Source organism: Monopterus albus, unplaced genomic scaffold (assembly GCF_001952655.1).
Source record: "Monopterus albus unplaced genomic scaffold, M_albus_1.0 scaffold98.1, whole genome shotgun sequence".
NCBI classification, from domain to species: Eukaryota; Metazoa; Chordata; class Actinopteri; order Synbranchiformes; family Synbranchidae; genus Monopterus; species Monopterus albus.
Genome location: NW_018127978.1, coordinates 2,901,591 through 2,921,543, shown reverse-complemented (window position 1 = coordinate 2,921,543; position 19,953 = coordinate 2,901,591). Strand labels below are relative to the sequence as shown.

The window sequence follows — 19,953 nt, the reverse complement described above, 5'->3', positions numbered from 1 at the left end:
ATGCCCATATGGTAGTGTCATCAGCAAATAAAACCACTTTCACTAAATCAGAAACCTTGCATATATCATTAATGTATAGTATAAATAATTTAGGTCCCAAAACAGAACCCTGAGGCACTCCACATACAATATCCAGCTCACTCGATTGGTATTCACCCAACTTCACAAATTGACGCCTCTGTGTCAAATAACTTCTAATCCAGTTCAAAACCATTCCTCTGATCCCATATTTTTCTAACTTAACCATTAATAATTCATGATTGATTGTGTCAAATGCTTTTTTTTAGGTCAATAAATATTCCCATTGTGTATTTCTTCTCATCCATACCACTTGATATGTCCTCCATCAGGCTGGTAATGGCCAAAGATGTCGATCGTTTCGACCTAAAACCATATTATCAGAGAGGATTTTATGTCTATCAATAAATGTGTCTAATCTGTTATTAAAGAGTTTTTCCAAGATTTTTGAAAATTGTGACAACAGAGAAACCAGTCTATAATTTGTGAAGTTGTGCTTATCACCAGATTTATACAGTGGAATAACCTTTGCTATTTTCATATTGTTGGGGAACTGCTTAAGTCGAAACGACATGTTAAAAACATGGGTTAATGGTTTGCATATCCCCTCAATTGCCTATTTAACCATTGTCATAGTGATACCATCACTATCACTGGATGATTCATCAGTTTTATGTAGCTGTTGTAGATCTGACTACATTGTACATCACTCCTTATGGGTGTAGCAATACAATAAGTAATTTAGTACTCTTCATACTGAGTAATCATAAGTAATTTAATGTAGATTTTATGAGCTATAAAGAGCAATGTATTGCACTTCCTGAGCAACTTACCTAGCAGTGGTCCTAAAGAGGTGTTTGGAGTGGGTGGCTGGCATACTGTATAAAGTTCAGGTTTGTGACACGAGTCCTGTGTGTGGTTTGGAGAACAGTGCCTACACAAAACAAAAAAATTATCATGTTTTAATAATTACACGCAGATATTGTCAGTAAAACAAATGAATCACATTGTAAACAGAAACTTCTCATTAAGATAAATAATGTGATAGTATATACATTTAATTAGTTGGAAACAGGGCTGCATAAACACACAACCCAAAATCTCCCTCCCATTTACACACAGAGACATACTGTTTTTAACAGAGTGGTGCTTTATTAAAATGACAGTTCTTTTACATATTCATGAGGGTTGATGTGAAGGACATCAGCAGTGAGATCTGTAGACTGACTCAGCCACTCTCTCGCTCCCATACACACACACACACATACATTTAGATAAAATCACCTATAGGTTGCCAACTACACCTTTTTGCTCCAGGCTGTAGCATTCTCTATGTCTCTGTGTGTGTGTGTGTGTGTGTGTGTGTGTGTGTGTGTGTGTGTGTGTGTGTGTGTATAGTATGCAATGAATAATAAATTTAGGTCACATGGACAAAAGAGAGGGACAAACTAAAGCCCCTTTCAGAATCTGCCTGACTCTAGGTGTCCTGTCTGAACAAAGCCCCAATTTACATAGCCAGTAGTATTATTGGCAATTTTGCAATTGGATGCAATCAAATAGCTGGCTACTTTCTATCTGGCTCCATTAATGAACTGAAGTGGTTATATTGCCAGTAAGGACACGCTCAAGAGGATGGCAGTGTTATAGAAGATCTACTTGTGCACAACATTTAAACCAATCAACTGTCGAGTAGGATGTGATGCATGTAAATTACTAGTACAAAGTTTATTTTAAACTGATACAGAGAAGATACAGTTTAAGAGCTAATGCAGAAAATTTCCTACCACCTGCATTGTCCTCACTGTTGAACACCATGTCACTATGGACAACCTTGCACCTTGTAAATGTATAACTTCTGGCATTGCTTTGTGTCTGTCATGCGTGATATCATGTGAACACTGCGGCTGTACCCAAGTAGGACCTGTGATGTTTGAACAAATCCTTGCTGGGAATTTTGGGCAAAGTAGTGCTAAGTCTGAACAAAAAAAATGCAGCTACTACACAGCTACATGTATAGCCTGCAAATTCATGTCTACCATGTCTGAGGAGCTTCAAAATCTCTCCTCATTTTTGTGTATCTTTGTGTCTCTTGTGTTTTGTGGGTGCATCTAGGAGAAGTATCCCTCTCTGTCTCCCCTTCCTCTCCTCCTTCTCTTTGTTTAATCTCTCCATCCACACTTCCCAAATCTTTTCTACAAATCGAAATTTATCAATTAATTAATTTTTTGCTCTGTCGCACATTATCCATCCACCTGCACCCCACTCCCTGCACTGACCCTCCTTCCCCCACCACCTCAGGCCTCCCTGTAGACCATTCCACCTGCACCCGCCCTCCCCTCCTCCCCCCCCTCCCCTTAGGCCCCCCAGTGGACTGGCTGGTCCCCCTGCCTCTGTTATCTTAAGCCCCCCAGATTCTGTGGGACAGCACAAGGCCCTGGTGGGGGCAGGGGGTGAGGGGGTGGAACAGACAGAGAGGAAAGTGGCACAGTATGTTCAAATTTAACTGGTAGAGAACAGAAATAAGGCTGCCGGCAGGGTCTGAACTGGCTCTGTAATGCTGTCTATGAGACTTATAGGATGTATTGAACTGTCATCTTCCATTCAGCAAACATGCCTGAAACTGTACCCTCCACTCACAGTTTTAAACCTAATGTTGTGGAGACCCTTCTGGAGACCCTGGGCCCTCTTTAAACACTGATAAAAATAGTTACATTTTGGGTTTTCAGCTTAATACATTTTGTTGTTTTTTTTATTTTGTGAGAATTGCTTAGAAACATTCACACATGACATTTTTCAAAAGTATGTTTGGAATTGCTGTAAAATCAGGTTAAATATAATAAATGTTTACCCGCTGTGTATCTGTGAAGTCAGTACTTTTACGTTTTATCCTCTAAAATCCACATTTCTCTTATTGGAATTTTAGTAAAGTTTGTTCCCACAGTAAGAGGTAGATGTCTCTGTGGTTGAACCGACTCCAAACATATGTTATTTAAAATGATATGTAATGTGACTTAGTGGGATAATATACTGTAAATTTCTTTGTCTGTAAATGATTATTTGTACATGGATAACTATAATAATACTCTACTTTAACCGCCTGACTCAGCATTTAGAAGTATTATACAGTAAATCAATAAATATTAAAGTAATGGGGTATAATTGTGTTTATTATTATTGTCAACACCTATATCTTCTTTATTGATGTTAGTTGTAGTAATATATTATTTGCTGTTGTAATATTTTAATACTACAGCAAATATAGTTAATACACATTATAATATAGTTGTGCTTTATTGTGTTATAAAGTTATTTAGTTTAATATTATGTTAATATAGTAGTAGTTAATATATGTAGTAAAATGCTTTATAGTGATTTCCTCATTTATATACATTGTTGTATTAATAATGCACAAATCACACTTAGTTTTCAGTTACAGATGCTATAGACCTTAGACTTTATACCAAATATTATCCATCCATCGATCCATCATCTATATTGCTTATTCTTGAATAGGGGGCTGGAGCCAATCCCAGCACACATTGGGAGAGAGGAGGGGTCCACCCTGACAGGTCACCAGTCTATCACAGGGCTGACATGTAGACAAACAGCCACACTCACTCCTACAATTAGGAGTGAGTAGGAATTCCTACTGATTAGGCAATTTAGAGACACCAATCAACCTAAGCAGCATGTCCTTGGACTGTGGGAGGAAGCTGGAGTACCCTGAGAGAACCCCCGCAGGCACAGGGAGAACATACAAACTCCACACAGAAAGGCCCTGGGTTTGGCCGGGGTGCAAAAAGCTAAACAAGACAAAATATAATATATAAATAAATAAAGAATCAATTAAAACATTATTAATTTGTATGAAAACAAAGAAGTTTGCAGATGTTTTCCTGTCGAGTCCAGTAGTCCAGTCTGCCTTTCAAGCTGCAGGTGCACCCCATCACAGGCTAGGACATTTGTTTCTGTGTAGCCTGAATAGCAAAACCTAGGGAAAAAAGTCCAATAATCCACTGCTGCTGCTCATAAGGCTTGATTTGATTTGATTTGATTTGATTTGATTTATTTATTCTTTCAAGCATATAAAACAGTTGATATAACAACACCCATTTTTACACACAATCCAATATCAATTTGCTTATACCTAGTACATGCTTGAATGGAGTAGGAAGAAGTCATGACTATCCAGTCCTACCCCATGACATCATCTTACCATCATTGGTTTGCAAGCAATAAATGAATCACTTCTACACACACACATATTATACTAAAAAAAGAATATAACAGTGTTAACATTCTTACATCACACAAGTGATATACTAAAGAATGGTTACAAAATATACACCACACCCACAATAGTCCATGTAGTTAATCATTGAGCCTGTTCTTGCATATATCTTCCTTTGACCTCATGATTCTCATTTGCTCTGACATGCACTGTGAGCTGTAGGGTCTTATATAGACAGGTGTGTGGCTTTCCCATGAATTTTTAAATTTAACTGACCCCTTAAATTGTATCCCCCTTCCCTTTCATTAAATAGTTTTTGAATTCCACCAGGTAATAAATTGTTCCTGGCTTTATACATAAACACTGCAGTCTTATATCCCACTAAATCAAAAAATTTTAACAATTTAGACTGTATGAAAGCTCCATTGGTGTGATCCCTATACCCCATCTTATGCACAATTCTTATCGCTCTTTTTTGTAATATGTACAATGGTTCCAGTGAGCTTTTATATTTATTTCCCCAGTTTTCAACGCCATACTCTAAGTATGGTAACATCAATGAGGAATACAAAATGTGTAATGCTTTCCCATCCAAAATATATTTCACCCGTGCCAATATCGATATATTTTTTGCTATTTTATTCTGAATATATCTGATATGAGATTTCCAGGAGAATTTATCATCCACTATGACACCTAGAAATTTAATTTCATGTACTCGTTCTATATTAGCTCCCCCAATTTTCAATTGAAGTTCATTATCTAGTCTATGATTCCCAAATACCATAAATTTAGTTTTATCCAAATTCAGAGATAGTATATTACTATCACACCATTTCTTTATCTTCTCAAGTTCCTGTGTAACCCATCCAGATAGTTGCTGTAGGTTTTCACCCGATGCCCATATGGTAGTGTCATCAGCAAATAAAACCACTTTCACTAAATCAGAAACCTTGCATATATCATTAATGTATAGTATAAATAATTTAGGTCCCAAAACAGAACCCTGAGGCACTCCACATACAATATCCAGCTCACTCGATTGGTATTCACCCAACTTCACAAATTGACGCCTCTGTGTCAAATAACTTCTAATCCAGTTCAAAACCATTCCTCTGATGCCATATTTTTCTAACTTATCCATTAATAACTCATGATTGATTGTGTCAAATGCTTTTTTTTAGGTCAATAAATATTCCCATTGTGTATTTCCTCTCATCCATAGCACTTGTTATGTCCTCCATTAGCTCAGTAATGGCCAGGGATGTCGACCTAAAACCATATTGGCAATCAGAGAGGATTTTATGTCTATCAATAAATGTGTCTAATCTGTTATTAAAGAGTTTTTCCAAGATTTTTGAAAACTGTGACAACAGAGAAACCGGTCTATAATTTGTGAAGTTGTGCTTATCTCCAGATTTAGACAGTGGAATAACCTTTGCTATTTTCATATTATTGGGGAACTGGCCAAGTCGAAACGACATGTTAAAAACATGAGATAATGGTTTACATATCCCCTCAATTGCCCATTTAAATGTCCCAGCATGCTCCAGTCCTGCTAACAGTACCTGCCTCGTGCTTAGTGACACAATCCCATACTCTGGTTTGTGGTTGTAAGAAGAGGAGGTTATACATTTGGACTTCCTTTAGATTAAATATTCATAGATGTCCTACTGTGGTATTAAGTTAGTTGGGGGGGGGGGAACCAAGGCTCATTAATGGATTAATCAGAAGATGCATGGTGATGGATCGTCTCTTTTTCATACATGGTTGCATTTCTGTTTTCACTGAGGCAGCAGCTGAAAGAGCCTTGCTGACAGAATCTTCTCAGTTGCAATTCACTGTGCACAGTGACATTTAATGCACAATATTGTTCACTTTTCATCATTCCTGAAGTCATTCAGAAAATTACAAGCATTATGGCCATATGAATTAAATCAAACTGAGAACCATTAGAGAAGAGAATATTTGGGAAATATGATGAGTGGTGAGCAGGAATAGTTTTCAAATCCTGTTACTGCTGTAAATCTGAGTGACCAGCACATCTACAGTGGAGTCTGACATAAAACAAAATACTATTTATACATATCAATGACTTTTTAAAGAAACCAGTAAATTATATTACCAACAAACATCTAAGAAGCTGGAACAACACAATGTTTGGCCTAAATTAAATCATTGCTAACTTCAACCTTGTGTAAATAGACCAATCTTTTCACCTCTACACATGCAGCAGTGAGGTTTGTGTTAACAGAACACAAGGGTTAAATCATACATCAATTATTTTCTGTATGTATGTTACATTTGCTGTCTGTGCTCATTACATGTGGGACCCCCTGTGCTGGTTGTTATCTTTATTCCCATTAACACCAAACACACACAGACACACACACACCTTATGTCTCACTGTTCTGTTCGGGTCATTTATTTTGTAAATAGGCCTGGCATCTAACAGCAGCCTCAAGCAGAGGGGGCAGGTGTGTGTGTGAGAAAGAGAGAGAGAGAGACAGAGATGGGAGCTGGGGACAGGTTGCGTAATTTTAGATTTAGGAGGGGGTGTATATTAGCCAGCTGTCACTCCTTGCCCCTCACCGTGTGTGTGTGTGTGTGTGTGTGTGTGTGTGTGTGTGTGTGTGTGTGTGTGTGTGTGTGTGTGTTTTAAAGGAAGCTTCTCAGATGGGCTTTGGCAGAGAACCCTGGGTGGTTACACTCAAAGACTAATAAATTATGACAAATCCTGTCACCTCCTCTGCCCTTGTTCCCTGTTCTTATTTCAAAGACTGTGGCGTCAGTGCAGTCCGACCAGTGTGATGTCTCATCAGCCAAGACATAACCATGTCTCCTAGATTGCAACAACAAATAGGTTTAGTATGTAACATGGCAGCCAAATTGTTTCCTATCAACATAATTAGAAAACAATGCTAGCCATGTGAGTAACATGGTTCTATGGATGGCTGCTGCTCAGGTAGTCAGTTGTTCCACCATTTTGGTCCAGACTAAAATACCTCAACAGCTCAAATGGATAAATTACTGTTGAATTTTGAACAGCTATTCATGATCCCCAGTCTCTGAATCCTGCTGACCTTGGCAGTCTCCTGACCACCATGAGCTTCACATTTGTGTGTTTGAATAAAATGTCTGAACAACTATTGGGTGGTCTGTCATGAAATCCTGCTCAAACATTTACAAACATTTGTATGTTCCCCTCCTGATTAATTGTAATCACTTTGGTGATAATAGACTTTCATCTAGTATCATCATTTGATTACAATTTTTATTGGTGCAATACTTTGGTTTATGACCATACATATGCAAATTTACATTGATGTCAGTCTCAGCTGTACTTTGTTAACTGCGTTTAGGAAAACATAATAAAACCTGCTCAGCATATTTTCTTTGTCATAGTGAGCATGTTAGCCTCACAGAGTCGCTTGCATGGTTGTAGACTCTTAAGGCATTTTTCAGCATGCATACTTCTCTGTACTTGTGTTCTCATGGACTTGTAAAATGTCATCAGTCACAGCCAAAGTACTGTTACAATTCATAGTCTGCATCCTGCCATGTTCACATCAAAAAACCAAGAGTGTTCTTGCGCCACCTATTTTTATCAAGGATGCTTTGAGAGCTGACTTGTGTGGACTTGGGACAGCTAAGCATCCCAAAATGCACTGCATGCATTTTGTTTGTGCCAGGCTCAAAGCTCAAAGCTAATTTATGTTCCATGACTGTTATTATGCCATTTTATAAAGTTTAGACATTTAGATTGAGAATATATGGTTAGTTTATCAGTTAATGCAGATTTGGAAATCTGATCAGATATTTTTGGAGATGCAGTACCTGCAAGCAGACCAGATAGCTTGATTATTAGCTCTGTTATTATTAGTTTGACAATTTAAGAACACTGCAGTAACAAAAGGTGGCAGCTGTCGTAGCACCACTGGACAAAAGCACAAAACTACTGTGTCTACACTGAAAACATAGCATGTGAAGTTTGTAGCATCTCATGTGTACATCGCGAGAAGCTCGTGCTTGTGTCTTAGGCATGTGTCTGCATAGGAAGCACTTGGTGAAACACACAAAGGAACCTAGAGAAACAATGTGGAAAAGGGAAAAATGGGGTCTAAGTTTCAACAAGTAATAGACAAAGAGAGAATTACTTGCTACAAATGCCTGTATATGTACAGTATATTCAGTCCATTGTAAAACAGCAAATAAGAACTACACAGACTTTAAAAAGAAGAACATGTTCAGTAGGATTGATGTAACAGATGATAGCTCTTGTGTTTTAACTTTTTTGATTGATGTATTTCTGTTTTGGTAGACCCCTGGTTGGAACTAGTGAGCTTTCATTGTTTAGGTGGATTCTCTGGAGCATTTTACTTGGAGAATATAGGCTTCAGGTCATGATTTGGTGCATAAAGCACAATGCCAGTTTACATCCTGGCAGTGTAGACAGATGAATTGAGTAATACAGCAGCTTATCAGTTGCATGATGTTCAAATACAGAACTGCAGTTATAGATAAGTGAGGAATGGAATAGGATCAGCTATATTCTGGCTGATATGATCATGTGAAACATAACGCCTCAGATACCAATACTTAGTATCAGATGGGGACATCTCTAATGTTTACATTAACTGTTCACTAAAATCACACAAAATATTTCCTTAGCCTTTAACTAAAGTGTTTTTTTAAGTGCTTAAGCCTAACCACACTTGAACTCCGGTCTCTGATATTAATGTCCTGCACATCGTCCATCCAGCATCTTATGACTTGTATTCTATTTTGTTCATTAGGAAACAACATTGCCAGGCAATGTGCTGAAATGACATTTCTCTGCAGATGTACCTGGCAAAATACATTAGTAGCATATAAATATAATATCTAAGAGACTGGGATGGTTTAAACTCCATTAAGAGGAAAGGGAACACTGATTTGGTTTTGTAGAATCTGTCTTTCTTTGTCCATGAGAGGGATTTTCCTAAATTTGATTTGTTTCATAAAAGCACTGTATTTCCTTAAATGTGCACTGCCTGATTTCAAAAGCTTTGAAGTGTCACAGTTATTTTTAGAATGACTGTGAGCTTTGGGTGCAGGGTGGATTTTTAAAGGCTTTTACCAGCTTTAAGATTAACCCCTTAGAGGAGCAGGTAATCCCTCTCTTCAAGTAAAAAACAAGAAAATGACCAAACTTGTCCTGAGATTTCATGCTGCAAAAGGGAAAAATCCTGACCCATCTGTCAGCCTTAATGCTCAACACTCCTGCTGTCACGGGTCTGTGTTCGGTCACCAATCAGGGACAAAAGACAAGATGTTTAGTTTAATGGAAATGCAACTGATGTAGCAGAAACACACACAAACACACACAGTCTTTGTAATGTCATTAGCAAAGAAAATGTTTCCTGCTGCTTTGATCTAATCTTGTCTTTATCAGGATGACCTAGCCCCCTCATCTTTAATGCACACTCACACATAACCAAACATACAGTACAACACACACACACACATACATACATATATGTCTCTGTGTGAATAATGGTTTTCCTTTCTTCTGTCTCCCTGTCTTGTGTGACCTTACTTCCTTCCCACTTATCTCTCCTTTGTTCTTGGGGTCAATTTTTCCTGCCCCTCCCCAATCCCCCTCTTGTTCTCCTCTCCGCAGTGGCAGCCAGAGGAGGCATTGTGGGACCGACAGAGAGAGACAGAGATCCTCGTTCAGAGCTTCACTCTGGCCCGTGAAAACAACACACACCCACCAACTTAAAGCACTATTCTGTTTATTTGTCTGCACTCTCCAGAGGATCAGAAAGGTCCCTTGGGTGTGTGTCTGGCTGGGTGAAAGGCTGTGAGAGTGTGTGTTTTTGTGTGGTGTGTGTTGATGAGTGTGTGGGTGTCCTGCATCACTTTTGATGGGACATTGAGAGATGTGTGTGTCACAGTGTCAGTGGATGGGCTATAGAGGGCCTTGCTCCCCTGCCCTCCCCCTGATCTTCTTCCTCCTCCCTCTGTCTTTCCTCTCCTCCACACCTCCGTTTGCTCAGGGAGCCATCCACATCCCCAAAGGCTGTGAGTACTCCTCCACTGTAAACATGTCTCCATGGAAATGTAGAGTTACAATTGGAAGTGATTTTCCCTGTTGTGTATTCTGACTTCAAATATTTTTTGAACAATATATTCAGTATATATTGTCAATATATTGTTTAAAAACTTACTCAATATATAAAACTTATTCAGTATATATTGAATATATATTACTTAACATATGCAATAGGTTTATGTTATGGCTGTCAGTTTGATGGATGGCTCTAAATACTACAATAGCCATGAGCTTGTGATGTCATTGCCAGAAGCTAGTTGGGAAGATATTTTTCATTTATGGATTAACAGGTTAGCCAGATAATTTTGTTAACAGTTTCACATGATCCCGGGTCCACTGGTTTTTTGAAAGGCTTGTGGGACTTATTGTCATGTCAACATGTTCATAATTTTTAATCTGCACAGGAGCATGTTTTTTATTTCAGGTTTATTCAGGGTAAAGAAGATAACATCTCAGATTTAAACAGGGTTGAAGAAGGAAGAAATCCTCTGATGTTAATGTGATTATAATAAGACATGATTTTTTATTTTATTTTAAGAAAACAGAATTTACATTTCACTTTTAATTGATTGCTAAGCCCCAACCCCTTTAGTTATCATACTGTTGCTACATCTGTCAAGCTTTCCCTTGCTTCCCTTGCCCAGGCTTGACAGTTTACAATTATAATAGTGGGAGATTTAGCACTGAAATTATTTTTCTTTTTTAAACAAAGCCTTATGGCTAACTTAGACACCAAGTATAATAAACAACCTGCCTAAATAAGTTTAATCTACAAATCAGAACCGGTGCCTATTTCCAGAACTAACTGAAAAAATAAAAAAAATAAACATGATATAACAAATAGGTTTGTGAGTTCACACAGTAGTAAACAAAAGCAGATATATTTTCTAGCTGGAGACCATCAGTTTTGTGAGCTGAAATTGACTATTGCTAGTAGATTTATTCAGCTGTAGTTAAACAGTAACATTCTAATTTTCCAAAAACTACTGTAACTAATTGAGACTAATAAATGTTTATTTTGAGTTCTGAAGTCGTTCCCACAAATACCAACAAATGGTTTAAAGTGTGACAGTGATTTTCAAAGATCATAAATGCTTTTGCTTTTTTAAGTCAAATAATTCAAAGTCAAATGTAGCAGTCACTGTTTTCTGTTAATTTCAGCATCTTGTTAAAATCAACTTATAGTGCAATTTGAAATTGCTTATGGAATTTAAAGCATGCACATACATTATCATGCTATTTGAAAAAACAAAACAAAACAAAGTAGGCCAAAACCACACAACGTTCACTCTTTCAAGCAAGTGTCAAGTGTCAGCAAAATTATTTTCATACTCTACTTAAATGAAAAATAGGAAATAGTTTCACTTTTATTTTTCTTTTATTCTCAGCTTATTCATTTGTTTGTATCTGTTTGCTATGGTGTTTTGTTAGATCTTGAAAATACAGTTTTAACAAAAACAAATAACATTTAAATACATAAGCACAAACATATACTTTCACATTGTCAAAGAGAGCAGAGAACTAGACAACAGTTGTAGGATTTTATAGAAGAATTATAGGCAAAAGGAAAATCCAGAGAAGAGGAGCTTGTGCCAGCAGCCCTTAGAGGAGAACGCCTGCCCAGGGGTTTGTGAGTCAGGGCAGAAGATAGCAAAAATGGGGCCTAAACACCTCCTGCCTGCGCAGTGCTGGACTGAAGACCCCTGCCCGTTGATTGCCAAGTGGGTTTACAGAGGAGGTGCAGAGGTCAAGAGGAATGCAGGTCTCCGCAGGGGTGGACCCCAGGACCTGCAGGTCAAGCGGCTGCTTACCCGTACAAGACTCTAGTAGGATCCATCTAACCTTTAGCCACCACTGGCCATGGCGAGGGAACAGGACCGGTCTGACCTGGAGCAGTCGAAGAAGGTGATCATAATACCTTGACCTCAGAAGAAGAAAGGACCAACCACATGGAATTGAAAAAGGTTTTGAAGGTGCCAAGGGCAAGGCTATAGCCCAAGGTGACCTGTGGAGTAAAATAGCAGAAGTAAAGGTGGGCATTGACCTTGAAGTGGTGCACTAGAAAATGCATGTGAAGCAGGGGAAGCACTGGAAAGTTAATGCTGAGGTGGACCAATACGTTTAGGCACACAGGTGAGCTCCAGGGAGTGGAGGAACACTCCAAAAGGAAAGGAGGTCCCAAGTGATTGGGAGGGATGAGGACAGGGGTCACACTGGAACACTTGCCACATGTGGAGGGTTGGAACAGCTGCAGCTTTGGATTACAAAGAAATACTGTAAGTACAATAGGTGAGGTGTGGAGAGGTGTGTGCTGCAACAAGAACACGGGAAAAGAGCAGAAATTAGTCTGTCCTGCTGCAAGGTGAGAATCTTAGCTATGCCTGTGTCCAAGGAAGGGTTGCTGAAGGAAGCAAAGAAATGGACAGCAGTGATAGCTGTACACAGTGGTATGAGCCTAATGTATGATTTTACCTGTGTGATGTACTGTTGTATGTATGTGCTGCTGCAGTTAAGAAAAGGGAAAGGTGTGTGAAAAGGGGAAGTCATCCCTACAAAAGAGGAAGTACAGGCAGAGATGTCTGAATGTCTGGAAGAGGAGAAAAAATACATGAAAGAGAAGAACCACTGAGTTTACTGGAAATAGGGAGATTTAAATATAATGGCTTCATGAATAAAGTAAGGATCTGATTAATCAATGTTTGATCAAGTGTTAAGGATAGTAAATAATCAATGTGGAATCATGTTATTTTGTATTCAAAATAATATTGTGATCCTTGTATTAAATCAAATATATCAACAATTTTGTGTAGCTGAATATGGGATTCTTGTTTGGTAGAGTGGATCGTCTCCTAACTGGAAGATTAGCAGTTCGTTTCCCAGCTTGCCCAGTCCACATATCGAAGTGTCCTTGACCATGACACTGAACCCCCAGTTTCTACCGGGGTATGAATGACACTGGTGTGTGAATGTGTGAGTGTTTGGGAATGCGAATGGGTGAATGGTCAAGGAGTGTGAAAGTGCTTTGAATGTGCTGCAGGGCATAAGTGCTGTACAAGTATAAGACCTTTTACCATTTGTATTTTAATTAGATGTTGTGATGAGATTTTTGCATTTTAATCAGATGATACGATGATTCCTGTGTTTGTAATTAAACACGTGTAAGAAAGATAACAGTAGAAAGGACATTTGGTAAAACAGGGAAGTCTGAATGAGAAGAGAAGGCAGCCTAACCCACGGAAACCCTTTAAAATCCACAGCAAAAAGAGGAACTGAGGGAAGTTCAGCAGTTGCTGCCATGGGCTCTGTCTGGTTGTTTTTCTGAGTTTCGGAAGATCAAGAAAGCACAAAGAAACAAGCCAAGAGGGCACACTGACAGCACCCTCTCCCCTGTGGGCCAGGCTGGCCTACAAGGGAGGAAGGGATGGAAGAGAAGATATAGAGCCAATACCAAGAGTGGGAAGTCAACGATGGATGTCTGAACTGTTCAGTATGATTCCACACTTCAACAAGAAATGTATGTGTCCCTAAATAGAGGGAGCCGGTGTTAGAATTATGATTTTCAACAAAATTCAACAACCACCAACTCAAACCAACGAATGACTGGTGATCAGTACAAGATTCTTTTGACTTCTATTCATTAATGTAACAAGTTTAATCAAAGCAAAGAGCTTAAATTGATGACTAAAATAGCTTTTGTTGACTTATAGGCTTGTAAGTGAACTATTATTTTGGGAGGATTTGGGATCTTGTCCTGAATTAATAACATGAAAGAGGGAGGTCTGCAGGGAACTATGTTCGCAGGTTCACTGAGTGAATATTTCCACCCAGAAACCTCAAGCAGTGTTTGAAGCTTTGATAGGTTTCAAATATGCCACCTTAATGACAGGTTAACAAATCATGGCCTTCAAACAACCTGAATACACTTTCACATATCCACAAGCCCCAGTAGTCCTAGATGAGAGGAAAAGGGAAGAGAGTTGGTTCAGTACCCACTACCGACAACCTTCAACAGACAGAGGAAGACATACAGGAGGAGAGAGGGATGGAAATCTTGGACTGTTAATGCTGAAGAGAAAGTGATTAAGAAGGACAGGGGAAGTAGAGAGTCAAGCAGAGAGGAGAGGAGAAAGAAAATGAAGGGAGTGAAGGATAGAGAAGAACTGATGAAACCTCTTGGATGAGAGGTGAAACGTCTTCAACCTAGAAACCTAGTCTAGTTGATTTTTTCTAAGTTTTTTTTTTTTCAAATAGAAAAGAAAACACTCCACTCAAGTGGGAAAAAAGACGATAAAGTAACCCTGGGCACCAGGATGTCTGAGCCAGAAAATCAGCACAGTCATTATAAAGATGAAATGTTTCATAATCATGTAGCTGAATAAATATGCCACTGCTGTTTAAATCTGCAGTCAACATAAGCATCTTCAGTTCATGTTATCTGTGGATGAATCAACAGCATTTTAATCTAAGTCTATCCTCTCTGCTCTCCTTTCACTGCTTTCGTGTGGACAAACAGATAAAGTGCATAACAGTAAGTGATTTTCCTTGTTGTGACAATGAATAGGTGTCTGTGTGCACTCACACACCTCTTTTTACTGTTATGTTTGTCTGTTCTACTTTTTCTTCTCTCTCACTTCATCCCCTTGTTTTTCTTCATGTTATATATCTATTATTTATGCACACATTAGGGTTGGTGGGTGTGGAATTTGGGGGGAGTGGTTGGGCCTGGCCAGGAGGGGCTGATATGTGAGGGTATTGGGGTGGGCATAAAAGGGCATCACAAGAAGATACAACTCTCACTTTCATGAATTAAAAATAAAGATGTCCTCCAAAGAGGGGGTGGTAGATGGGTTAAAAAAAACTAAAACAAAAAGTTGTTTGTGTGAAGGCCACTGGATTGACTCACATCACTTAATTCCTACAAACCTGCCATCAAGATGATGGAGGACATCAGTGCATTTTTTTATATTGTTTCTGTTGTATTACTGAGAGTTTGTCCTTCATTATCCAGCACTGCAATCATGCAGAACAGACAGTGAAAACCCATTCACCAATACTCATGTTAAATGGGCATTTTTGAAGACACAAACTCACAGTAAATCATTCCTCTCCCAAACCTGTCTACCTAGATTGGTACCATGCAAATTAAAAATGGAAAAGAAATGAGACCTTTCTCCTAAATGTCAGCTCATCCAGAACTAAACTGAAAGTCTATTTTAGCTTGGCCCTTGTGCACAACTTGAGAAATATGTTTTCTTGCAATGACTTAGATGAGAAGAAGCCTCTCTTGTCTAAACAGAGAAGCAAATACAAAGTAACTGCCAGCAGCCAGTTAACCTGGTTTAGCATAACTGGAAACAGTTCTGTACAAAGACCCCACCCCCACCTATAAGCACTTCTAAACTTTATTAAATTACCTCTTGTTTAATCAATGCAAATGTAGTTACAAACCCCCCTTATTTAGTTTTAAACATTTAGACAGAGCCTCTGCTCACTATTTAAACTAAACAACCTTAACTGTATCCTGGCTGTAGCTTCATATTTAATGCACTAGTACTGATTTTCTTATCTAACTCTCAGCACAAACACAGGTACTTTCCAAAATGCCACTATTCCTTTAACAGAGTCAGTTATAAGGTTGCCACCTGAAAACAGCAAGATCATAAAAATGTCAGATATCGATAAGTGGAGGACCCAAACGCAGGACACACTGTCATGTTAATTGCTAGTGAGAGGCTTTAATGGCAACAGTACAGGATGATGGTGGAAGTGGTGAAGGCAGGAAACAGGCTATAGGGCCAGTCTCTATATGATCTTCCTCAGGTGGTCTCCTATTCAGACACTGGCCAGGACCAGCCTTGCTTAGCCTCAGCTAACAAACAAGTTTGGGTGCAATCAGAACATAGTATCTATAGCCAAACAACAGGTAGACAACCCGACTTTCCTCTCTCCTCTGTCCAGGGCAACAAAATTGTGCATAAACACCAAAACAGTCACAAGAACAAAAATATACTGAGCTCAGGAAACAGTCTCTGCTTGGGCAGCCTGAGGGCAGATGGATATCCGAAAGCCAAAAACAAATTAAAACTCTAAACCAGGTGAATTATGACAGAGCAGAGTGAGGCAGGTGGCAAGTAAACAGGCAAAAACCAGATCTGCAACAGCTAACAAGTCAGAAAGACTGGACAGGACTGCAACTAGGCTAGTGGCCAGGATGACAGAAAACATTCCTCAGGAAGGGAGGAGTCAGCAAGGCGGAAACAGGTCCAGCATTAACAACAGGTAACAGGAGTTAGGATAGAGGGACCATATTGACAGCAGGCAGGGTGGAGCAGATTCAAGGAGAATAACGAGGCGAATCGTAGGCAGGAACTAGGCAGACGGAGAGTCAGCAGGCAGAAATCTGGTCTGGCATCAGCAACAGGTAACAGTCAGAATGCCCCACAGGACTGCAACTAGGAAGGTGGAAATACAGGCAGGTAACAGGTCAGGAAATAGTGGTGCAGGCAAGATACAGGTCAGGTATTAACAACAGACTATCTGGTTCTGAGTAACGTGTGAAGACTGGTTAAATAGACAGAATAACAAGCCACAGGTGTCTCAAATCAGCCACTGAAGCTGAGGAGAGTGAGACTGTGAAAAACAAGAAGTCTCCTACAAAATAAGAACCCAAACAGGGAACATGACGAAGCCAATTGCACCACTCTGTGAACATGTCTGACTGAAAAATGTTTATCAAAGACTGCTAGCTACTAATTGATAGCTACTAGCTGTGCTAATCAATTAAATATTATATAAATACTGTATATACAGCTGTGGTTCAGTGGGTAGAGCAATCATCTCCCAACCAGAGCGTTGGAGGTTCGAATCTTGGTGCTGTCAAAGTGTCCTTGGGCACACTACTAGTTTTAAACAATTAGATGCAGTAAATGTTACTGATAAGCCTCTTAAAAATAAATGTTTGAAATAGTAACAACACACAGCTAGATTCAACAGGTAAATGTATTGGATAAACAATTGAAATATGTAAAATAGATTGCAGGAAGTCCATTCATCCATTATCTTCCACTTTGTCAAAGTTGCGGTGCTGGGGCAGTTGGTTTAGCAACATTTTCTAGCTCATCCTTGAGGACCCTGGGGTGTTCCCAGGCTGGCTGAAATATACAATCCCTCCACCATGTTCTAGGTCCCAGAACACGTCCCTAGAAAACATCTAATCAGATTCTTGAACCACCTCAACTGGCTCCTTTCAATTCAAAGTAGTAGCAACCCTACTCCAAGCTCTCTCCAGATGTCAGAACTCCATACCCTGTCTCTAAGACCAAACCCAGCCAGCTTACAGAGGAAACTCTTTTCAGCCACTTGCATTCACAATCTAATTTTTTCAGTCACTAGCCAAAGCTAGTGACCATAAGTGAGGGTTGGAACATAGACTGACTGGTAAAATGAAAGCTGTGACTTCCAGCTCAGCTTCCTCTTTACAACAGTATTCCGGTACAATGCCCACTTTACTACTGATGCTGCAACAATCCATCTGTCAATATTACCCTCACTTATGAACAAGACCTCAAGATTATTAAGAAAAATTTTAACATGGCCCATTTGATTCCATGTCTCCAACCTCACCTGGGCTGCTCTTCCGGAGGTGTGAACTTTCCCATTTCACACTAATTATATGTTTGGGTTTGTCATGTTTATCTGGTAGCCTCCCCTGCCATCTAATCCAAATAAACAGCAGCTAGTGGTCAGTTGACAGCTCTGCTCTTTATTTCACCTGAAAATCCAATTACGGCTATGGATACAACCACAAAGTCGATCAGCCTAGGGTGTTCTGGTTTTGGTGATTCATAAGTACACTTAATATACTTGCATACTTACCCTTTGTTCGAACATGGTGTTCATTATGGCCAATCCATGATTAGCACAGATGTCCAATAACAAAACACCACTCAGGTTCAGATCAGGCAAGGCCATTCCTAATCTCCTCTAGGTTTATCCATCATTTCCCATTGTTACCCAACAGAACTATAAAGTTCCCAGGAGGTGCCTTTTGTAGGACCACATCCAGAGTATCCAAGAAGGCCAGATACTCTGAACTGCTGTTTGGTGCATTAGTACAGACAACCGAGCAACTTGTAGTTGTGGCAACCCTCTCATTCTCCAGGGTGAAACAGTGCTGAGCTGGGAACTCGTGAGTATTCCCATTCCCGCCCTCTGCCTCTCACCAGGGTCAACTCTGGAAAAGAATCGACCCAAGCCCCCTCTTCAGGAATTTGATTTTAGATCCAGTGCTGTGCATGGAGGTGAGCCCAACTATATCTAGTTGGTATCTCTCCTCCTCCACGATACAAGGGATCAGCATGCCCAGGTCTCTGACTTTGCCTGCCTCCTGGCTTACACTACACCTGTACCCAGTTCCTATTCCTGCAGGTGGTGGGCCTACAGGGTGCAGGCTCCATGTAATGTTTTGGGCTTTTCTTGGCTGGAAGCCTAGGATCAAGGCCCGGCTACCTGATGCTTGCCCATGAGCGCCCTTCCCAGTGCTAACAAATACAATTTAAAATAGTTGCTGCAAGTATAAATAAAAATAAGATGCATGATTTAGATAGTAAGCTATGTCAGTCAACAATAGAAAGTCACTTTTGGCTTTTCCCGTTTAGGGGTCGCCACAGCAAATTGTCACACTAATGACTTGCATGGGTATACGAGGTAAATGTTTACCCATTTTTTGTTCCCAAAGAGGGGGATGTCAGGACATGCCATCATAAAAATTCAGAGCCCCACAATAGGTAACACAATTTTCCAGAACTATCCTACCCTTAACACAAAGTATCCCTGAACCCTATCCTTACCCAGGCAAAGAGCAGATAGGTGGCTTCACACACAGCATCTGCATTTATTTGCAAAGGTTAAGCGGTGGCTGACCCAACTGGCTTGTAATGGGAGTTACCTCTGAGAGCTGGATCCACTCAACTGTCCAGCCACTGACACTTTTCTACAAAGAAGGTCAAGAAAAAAAAAACAGAATACACTACTAACAGCCCCAACAAGTCAATAATTATTATCACCAACACCAATACAAGTTCTGTGTTGGTATAGGAGTGAAGACAAGTCTACAGAGTCATCAGATGGGCACCTTCTCAATAATTGGTGTTTTGTTAGGGTTGGGCCCATGACACTGAGAAGGCTCAACAGTGTGTTCTAGTGTCCCAGAATAACCCCAATCTTTGCATGCACCCAAATACCCAACACAGCCCTTCATCTACTCAGACTAATTCAGGCTAACTGTTACCAAACAGTGACTAGCACTAGCAAACATTTCAGCTGCTGTTCTAGCAACCACACATTTCAGATGCAATGAATAACTAGCCAAATATCTGCTACCTTTTGTTTGCACAAAATCCAACATGTGTTATTCACTCCAGAGAACCAGTCAAACTTCTAATATTTCCTCATGTTAGCTTGCTCATGCTAACACCAACACGTAGACCTCAAGCCTATTTTTAGCCCATTCACACACCTTTCTTCTGCTCCAGAGCCACTTAGCAGACCTTGCTGCACTGTCAGCTAGGTTCCTAATTGCCTGTCTTAGGCTCTTCCCTTTAATATC

The 19,953-nt window shown here is 39.7% G+C and overlaps 1 protein-coding gene across 4 annotated transcripts in view; it reads left to right on the top strand.

Moving 5' to 3' along the window:
- Positions 1-19,953, top strand: part of LOC109965222 (neural cell adhesion molecule L1.1-like) — an 88,366-nt gene that overhangs the window by 15,320 nt on the left and 53,093 nt on the right. For 2 of the 4 annotated variants that reach the window (XM_020609071.1, XM_020609070.1), the window contains exons 2-3: positions 9,912-10,315; positions 14,860-14,874. In XM_020609071.1, the coding sequence (XP_020464727.1) occupies positions 10,174-10,315; positions 14,860-14,874 (157 nt within the window). In that variant the 5' untranslated portion in view covers positions 9,912-10,173. The remainder of the gene's footprint in view (positions 1-9,911; positions 10,316-14,859; positions 14,875-19,953) is intronic. The other 2 variants (XM_020609074.1, XM_020609072.1) reach the window with 2 other exon arrangements.